Here is a 7929-nt window from a genome sequence, read left to right on the forward strand (position 1 = left end):
GGGGCTACAAGAACATGACCAGGACGTTTAACGGGGAGTGAGCCCCCTACCTGGTCCCAGAAAAGAAGGAGATGAGAAAACACTGAGGTCTGAGAATAATTTGGGGCAGCGTTGGGGGAGAGGCGCGACCCTAGGTGGCCTTGGCTGTGGATGTAGGTTTCAGAGCTCAGACACACCCAGTTGGCCTGTGGGTTTAGAGAGGGTGTAGAGGCTGCAGATCTGCAAGATGATCTCCCGGAGGGACGCCAGACTGGACCTGAGCCCTGGAGGCGTCTCTAATTTCCTTTCTCTTTCTGCACCTTCTTCTACCCTCCACGCAGGTCCTATGGTGTCTTGAATGCAAAGATATGTAGTTTATATGTTATGCCACGCGCGCGCACACACACACACGGTGTTTTGAGTAGGGGTGCTGTGATGTCTTGAATACAAAGATATGTACTTTAGATTTCCACACACACACACACACACACACACACACGCACGGTGTTTTGAGTAGGGGAAGCCCACGAGCAGATAGGCTCACTAAAGCCCTGGCGCGGCCTTAGAGTGGCTCTTTAGAACGGAGCCTCGAATTTTTACATTTTGTCATCTTCCTTTTCTGCCCTCCACATCAGTAGAAAATGGGAGCGTCCGCCCCAGCCAGGTGCATTCGAGCCACCCCTTCAAGGGAATACAAGAATGGACTCGTCCACTCGCTCCCCTCCCCCCACCACGTGAATGGGCCACCCACCCCCCGCCCCCGCAACAGTAGGTGGTCCCTTCCGCACATTTCACTCTGTACAGCAAATGGTTTCTTCCCATTTGCTAGACAGAGGGCTAGATTTTCCCCGCCCACTCTCGACTCTTCAGGTAGTTCGCCCCTCCCCGTGACCGGTGGGTGGTTTCTCCCTCCTCCCTGCCTCGGGAGCTGGATGGTCTCGCCTCTCCTTCCCCCAACCCCGTGCTGGGTTCGCGGCCTGGGAGTCAGCGGCCCGAGCGGGAAGCGCCGGGCGAGCCCACTGTGCGGCCGTCGTGGGGGAAGCGAAGGTTCCTGATTCCACCTCCCTCCTAAGTGAAGGTTTCCGTCCCTGGAGAGGAGGCGACGCCCTGTATCGGCCTTCGTCCTCCGCGGGTGTGCTAGCGTTGGGACGGTCCTTTGTTGCCGCGAGGGTTAGGAGTGGGCGTGGCGGAGCCAGCTCCGTCCGGAACACTCCCGGGCCGACCCGACACGCTCATCCTGCAGGAGCTGCGGCGCCAAGATGAGTGGAGAGGAGAACCCAGCCAGCAAGCCCACGCCGGTGCAGGACGTACAGGGCGACGGGCGCTGGATGTCCCTGGTGAGCGTTCCCACCTGGGATATTGAGGAGTCCAGGGTGCGGGGGCGGGGGGTGGCTCAGGAGAACGGCTGGTTTGTGGCACTCTCACTACCTGATTGGGAAACTGAAGGCATGCCGTTGAGGAGGCGCTGCCTAAGGGAGCAGGGCGGGGCGGGCCCTGGAGCGTGCGTGCCATTGACTCCCTTTCGCGCGCTCTCGCAGCACCATCGGTTCGTAGCTGACAGCAAAGATAAGGAACCCGAAGTCGTCTTCATCGGGGACTCCTTGGTCCAGCTCATGCACCAGTGCGAGGTGAGGGCAGTCCCTCTCCCCCTGCCCCATCCAGCCCTGTGCCCATGCTGACACATCTGGACCAGAACCCAGGCCAGGTGGGGTATTATGGGAGTACCCAGATTGGCCTGAGGCAGCCCGAGGCTCTGAGAATCTTGGTGTAAGGTGCAACATTCTATTGAGAAAGAAATGTATGCCTTGGTTTTATCAGATTGGATTTGTGTATAATGTACTAAGAGCTAAAATGAGGCTTTCCTGCCATAGGCTTGCCTAAAGTGAGGCTCTTTCTTGTTTGCTTTAAGTAGTGCGCAGCCCTGTTGGGTTTACACAAAGCTGTAGTCACTTTACAGGAAGTGAAGGTCAACTCTAATGGCACTCCACAAAGAGGACTCAATCATAATAATATCTTTCCACAAAGCATGTCCAACTGTAATGGCTTTCATCAAAATAAGTTTCAGCTGTAATGCCATTGGTTCAATACATGGCTCAAGCAGACTGGATTTTCATAAAGTCAGTCTTGCTTCTATGGGGCTTGGTTTGTTTTGTTGGTTGGTTGGTTTTTGAGACAGGGTCTTGCACTGTCACCCAGGCTGGTGTGCAGTGGTATGATCCCTGTTCACTGCAACCTCTGCCTCCTGGGCTCAAGCGATCCTCCCACCTCAGCCTCCCAAGTAGCTGGGACTACAGGTGCACATCACCATGCACCTGGCTAATTTTTGTAATTTTTGTAGAGATGGGGTTTTGCCCTGTTGCGCAGGTTGGTCTTGAACTCCTGGGCTCAAGCAGTCCGCCCACCTCAGCATGAGCCACAGAGCCTGGGGCTTGGTTTAAGTGAGAGACTCTAGGCAGGGTGTAGTGGCTTACGCCTGTAATCCCAGCACTTTGGGAGGCCAAGGCAGGCGGATGACCTGAGGTCAGGAGTTCGAGACCAGCCTGGCCAACATGGCGAAACCCTGTCTCTACTAAAAATACAAAAATTAGCTGGGCATGGTGGCACATGCCTATAGTCCCAGCTACTTGGGAGGCTGAGGCAGGAGAATCGCCAGAACCTGGGAAGCAGAGATTGCAATGAGCCGAGATCGCACTACCACACTCCAGCCTGGGCGACAAGAGCGAAACTCTGTCTCAAAAAATAAATAGGCCGGGCACCATGGGCTCACGCCTGTAATCCCAACACTTTGAGAGGCTGAGGCGGGTGGATCACCTGAGGTCAGGAGTTTGAGACCAGCCTGGCCCACATGATGAAACCCCATCTCTACTAAAAATACAAAAAATTAGCTGGACATGGTGGCATACGCCTGTAGTCCCAGCTACTCGGGGGGCTGAGACATGAGAATCACTTGAACTAGGGAGGTGGAGGTTGCAGTGAGCCGAGATAGTGCCGCTGCATTCCAGCCTGGGTGACACAGTGAGACTCTGTCTGAAAAATAAAATAACTCTGTCTCAAAAATATAAAATAAAATAAAATAAAATAAGTGAGAGACTAATAGATTTCTATAAAGTGAGGTTCAGCCATGCTGGAGTTTGCTGCAGGTGAAATTTTAAGACTGCTTCCATGAAGTAAGGTTCTTCCATAATGGCATTTGGTTAACACTTGGACAGAGGGGGATGGTCCATGTGGACAGTGCCCTTGTGCCCATACCACTTCTTGCCCATAGATCTGGCGGGAGCTCTTCTCTCCTCTGCATGCACTTAACTTTGGCATCGGTGGTGACGGCACACAGCATGTACTGTGGCGGCTGGAGAATGGGGAGCTGGAACACATCCGGCCCAAGGTGAGCGGAGCTTGGGTGGGGCTCTAAAACATCTTTTGGCTGCCCCCTCACCGCTGCTTCATGTCTCTTTTTCCACAGATTGTGGTGGTCTGGGTGGGCACCAACAACCACGGACACACAGCAGAGCAGGTGACTGGTGGCATCAAGGCCATTGTGCAACTGGTGAATGAGCGACAGCCCCAGGCCCGGGTTGTGGTGCTGGTGAGAGGCTGGGAGGGTGGGAAAGGAAGAATGGCAGTGGTCTGGGACCCCCTCAGATATAGCCACAGTTGGCACGGTTCTAGGCAGCTTGACATAGAGCAGTGGCTTTCAGGCAGAATCTCACGTTGGAGCTTGCTACACCCTTCAGAGTGGCTGTGGTTGAGAATGTGCTCAGAGACCAATTAGCCTTTTTTGCCCAGGGATGGCTTGAGACTTTGGAGGTATTGAAAAACTAAAAAACGGGCCAGGCACGGTGGCTCATGCCTGTACTCCCAGCACTTTGGGAGGCTGAGGCAGGTGGATCACCAGGTCAGGAGATCGAGACCATCCTGGCTAACACAGTGAAACCCCATCTCTACTAAAAATACAAAAAATTAGCCAGGTCTGGTGGCGGGCGCCTGTAGTCCCAGCTACTTGGGAGGCTGAGGCAGGAGAATGGCATGAACCCGGGAGGCAGAGCTTGCAGTGAGCGGAGATCGCGCCACTGTACTCTAGCCTGGGCGACACAGCCAAACTCTGTCTCAAAAAAAAAAAAAAAGAAAAACTCAAAAATGATTGGGCATGGTGGCTCATGCCTGTAATCCCAGCACTTTGAGAAGCCGAGCTGGGAGGATTGCTTGAGCCCAGGAGTTCAAGACCAGCCTGGGATATAGCAAGACATCGTCTCTACTAAAAACTGTTAAAAATTAGCTGGGCATGTCTGGGCGCGGTGGCTCACACCTGTAATCCCAGCACTTTGGGAGACTGAGGCGGGTGGATCACGAGGTCAGGAGATCAAGACCATCCTGGCTAACACGGTGAAACTCCGTTTCTACTAAAAATACAAAAAGAATTAGCCGGGCGTGATGGCGGGCGCCTGTAGTCCCAGCTAACTCGGGAGGCTGAGGCAGGAGAATGGCGTGAACCCAGGAGGCGGAGCTTGCAGTGAGCTGATATTGTGCTATTGCACTCCAGCCTGGGCGACAGAGGGAAACTCCGTCTCAAAACAAAAAAAAAAATTAGTTGGGCATGGGCTGGGCGCAGTGGCTCATGCCTATAATCCCAGCACTTTGGGAGGCCAAGGCGAGCAGATGACCTGAGGTTGGGAGTTCAAGCCTGACCACACGTGGAGAAACCCCATCTCTACTAAAAATACAAAATTAGCTGGGCGTGGTGGCACATGCCTGTAATCCCAGCTCCTTGGGAGGCTAAGGCAGGAGAATCGCTTGAACCCAGGAGGCGGAGGTTGGGGTGAGCCAAGATTGCACCATTGCACTCCATCCGGGGCAACAAGAGCGAAACTCTGTCTCAAAAAAAAAAAAAAAGCCAGGTGCGGTGGCTCACGCCTGTAAACCTGTAATCCCAGCACTTTGGGAGGCCGAAGAGGTAGGATCACGAGGTCAGGAGATCGAGACCATCCTGGCTAACATGGTGAAACCCCATCTCTACTAAAAATACAAAAAATTAGCCGGGTGTGGTGGCAGGTGTCTGTAGTCCCAGCTACTCGGGAGGCTGAGGCAGGAGAATGGCAAGAACCCGGGAGGCGGAGCTTGCAGTGAGCTGAGATTGCGCCATTGCACTCCAGCCGGGCAACAGAGTGAGACTCCATCTCAAAAAAAAAAAAAAAAAAAAAAATTAGCTGGGTATGATGGTGTGCAAAACCTGTAACCCCAGCTACTTGGGAGGTTAAAGGGGAAGGATCACTTGAGCCCAGGAATTCAAGGTAACAGTGAGCTGTGATCATGCTACCGCACTCCAGCCTGGGTGACAGAGACCCTGTCTCACCAGAAAACAAAAGAAAAACCCTCAAAAAACCTTGAATAGGCCAAAAGTTGTCAGGCATTCCTGGGGTAAATCTAGGCTCCGTCACTTGTAGGTAGCTAGGACATTTCCTCTTCTGAAAGGGGATTGATCCCTTGGCATGAGCCATGATGTTGGTATCTTTTATTTATTTATTTATTTTTTTGAGACAGAGTCTTGCTCTGTTGCCCAGGCCAGAGTGCAGTGATGCAATATGGGCTCACTGCAACCTCCTCCTCCTGAGTTCAAGTGATTCTCCTGCCTTAGCCTCCACAGCAGCTGGGACTGCAGGCACGTGCCACCATGCCTGGCTAATTTTTGTATTTTTAGTAGAGATGGGGTTTCACCATGTTGGCCGGGCTGGTCTCAAACTCCTGACCTCAAGTGATCCACCCACCTCAGCCTCCCAAAGTGCTGGGATTACAGGCGTGAGCAACCGCTTTTGGCCTATTTATTTTTTGAGACAGGATCTGGCTCTGTTGCCCAGGCTGGAGTGCGGTGGCATGATCTCAGCTCACTGCAACCTCTGCTTCCAGGGCTCAGGTGGTTCTCCCAAGTCAGCCTCCCGAGTAGTTGGGACTACAGGCACACGCCATCATGTCCCGCTAATTTTTGTGTATGTTTGTTAGAGATGGGGTTTCACCATGTTGCCCAGGTTGGTCTCGAACTCCTGGGCTCAAGCAACCCATCCAGCTCTGCCTCCCATCGTGCTGGGATTACAGGCGTGAGCCACTGGACCTGGCCAATGTCAACATTTTTCTAAGTGATACTTGGAAAGAGGCTAGGCTGGGCGCGGTGGCTCACGCCTGTAATCCCAGCACTTTGGGAGGCTGAGGCGGGCAGATCACGAAGTCAGAAGATCGAGACCATCCTGGCTAATACGATGAAACCCCGTCTCTAATAAAAATACAAAAAATTAGCCGGGCATGGTGGCGGGTGCCTGTAGTCCCAGCTACTTGGGAGGCTGAGGCAGGAGAATGGTGTGAACCCGGGAGGCAGAGCTTGCAGTGAGTCGAGATTGCGCCACTGCACTCCATTCTGGGCGACAGAGCAAGACTCTGTCTCAAAAAAAAAAAAAAAAAAAAAAAAAAAGAAAGAAAAAAGGAAAGAGGCTAAAACCCAGAAGTCTCTTGCTAAATGAGGGCTAGGATGTGATATTTAGGAACTACCCTCCCACCCTCCCCACTTGCCCATCCCTAGTGTTTTCTGCAGCTGGAAACTTCATGGTGGTGGGTGGAGGACAGGTTGGCACAGAGAACAAGATACTCAAATGCTTGTTTCCTTACTACGCCTCGTGTTCCTGCTCAGGGCCTGCTTCCGCGAGGCCAGCATCCCAACCCACTTCGGGAGAAGAACCAACGGGTGAACGAGTTGGTACGGGCGGCACTGGCTGGCCACCCTCGGGCCCACTTCCTAGATGCCGACCCTGGCTTTGTGCACTCAGATGGCACCATCAGCCACCATGACATGTATGATTACCTGCATCTGAGCCGCCTGGGCTACACACCTGTTTGCCGGGCTCTGCACTCCCTGCTTCTGCGTCTGCTGGCCCAAGACCAGGGCCAAGGTGCTCCCCTCCTGGAGCCCGCACCCTAAGCATCCTGCTGCCTTCCCACAACATTAAACTCTCCTTCCTCAGTGTGCTGTTTCCTGCTTTGTGGTCGAACCTGTCTGGGTATCTGGGTACCACCACTAGTCCTTATCCTGATCTGTGACCCTGCAGTTCTGCAAGGTGTTTTTTGTGTGAGACAGGGTCTCTCTCCGTCACCCAGGCTAGAGTACAGTGGTGAGACCACAGCCCACTGCAACTTCAACCTCCCAGGCTCAAGTGATCCACCCACCCTCAGCCTCCTGAATAGCTGGGACTACAAGCATGTGCCACTACGTCCAGCTTATTGTATTTTTTGTAGAGAAGTGGTTTTGCCATGTTGCCCAGGCTGGTCTGACTCCTGAGCTCAAGCAATCCACCTGCCTCGGCCTCCCAGGGTGCTGGCATTACAGACGTGAGCCACCATGCCTGGCCATGGTTCTATTTCTGCCCAGGGCAGGCATCACTGATCCATTAAGGCACTGTGATTCTTGTGGTTAGGTTAATTTCCACTATCACAATAGTGTGCTTCAGGCAGGCGTTACCAGTCAGTAAACACTAGGTAAGACCAGCTTGCCAGCACTATCCTACAGGACCAAGGTCAAGCAAGAATAATGGGAACACAGTGACCCAGTGCATATGCTGTTGCCCTGGCTGGAACTTCCTGGTGCTCCATCTCTAGCTTAGATGCCACTTCTGTGGAGGTGTCCTGACCCTCCCACTCCTAGTTGTCATCCCTCCACACAGGGTGTAGGTATCTTGTCACCTCAGGTGGGCACTGTGTCCCCATGCTGAGCGGGAGGGGTGTCACCCAGGGGAGTTCCTTCAAGCCTGCTTGCAGTGCAGGCCCGGGCCACATGGGGGCAGCAGGGGTCACACTGAGGACCAAGGGTACTCCAGGTAGACTAGGCTCCCTCCCACCCACTGCCACCTCTGGGCTAGGACCTCTTGGGGCCTGTTTCCTGAGTACAAATGACCCCGGAGCCAGTGAGGGTAAACC

General features: G+C 53.5%; 1 protein-coding gene across 4 annotated transcripts; it reads left to right on the forward strand.

Moving 5' to 3' along the window:
* Positions 1–724: 724 nt before the first annotated feature.
* PAFAH1B3 (platelet activating factor acetylhydrolase 1b catalytic subunit 3) lies at positions 725–6980 on the forward strand. Of its 4 annotated transcripts, none has more exons than XM_055250383.2 (6): positions 725–1111; positions 1223–1316; positions 1518–1607; positions 3245–3361; positions 3440–3562; positions 6650–6980. In XM_055250383.2, the coding sequence occupies exons 2-6, from the start codon at positions 1239–1241 to the stop codon at positions 6935–6937; spliced, it is 696 nt and encodes a 231-aa protein (XP_055106358.1). In that variant the 5' UTR covers positions 725–1111; positions 1223–1238; the 3' UTR covers positions 6938–6980. The 4 variants fall into 4 exon arrangements, with proteins under 4 accessions (XP_055106358.1, XP_055106359.1, XP_055106362.1 ...); XM_055250384.2 differs by having other exon boundaries at positions 725–849; XM_063621093.1 differs by having other exon boundaries at positions 873–1111; positions 3440–3523.
* Positions 6981–7929: the final 949 nt, after the last annotated feature.

Source organism: Symphalangus syndactylus, chromosome 17 (assembly GCF_028878055.3).
Source record: "Symphalangus syndactylus isolate Jambi chromosome 17, NHGRI_mSymSyn1-v2.1_pri, whole genome shotgun sequence".
Lineage (NCBI taxonomy): Eukaryota > Metazoa > Chordata > Mammalia > Primates > Hylobatidae > Symphalangus > Symphalangus syndactylus.

Coding starts and splice junctions, on each gene's coding strand:
- PAFAH1B3 (XM_055250383.2), top strand. CDS start 1,239: ATGAGTGGAGAGGAGAACCCAGCCAGCAAGCCCACGCCGGTGCAGGAC. Junction 1,317..1,517: donor ACGGGCGCTGGATGTCCCTG/GTGAGCGTTCCC, acceptor GCGCTCTCGCAG/CACCATCGGTTCGTAGCTGA. Junction 3,362..3,439: donor TGGAACACATCCGGCCCAAG/GTGAGCGGAGCT, acceptor CTTTTTCCACAG/ATTGTGGTGGTCTGGGTGGG.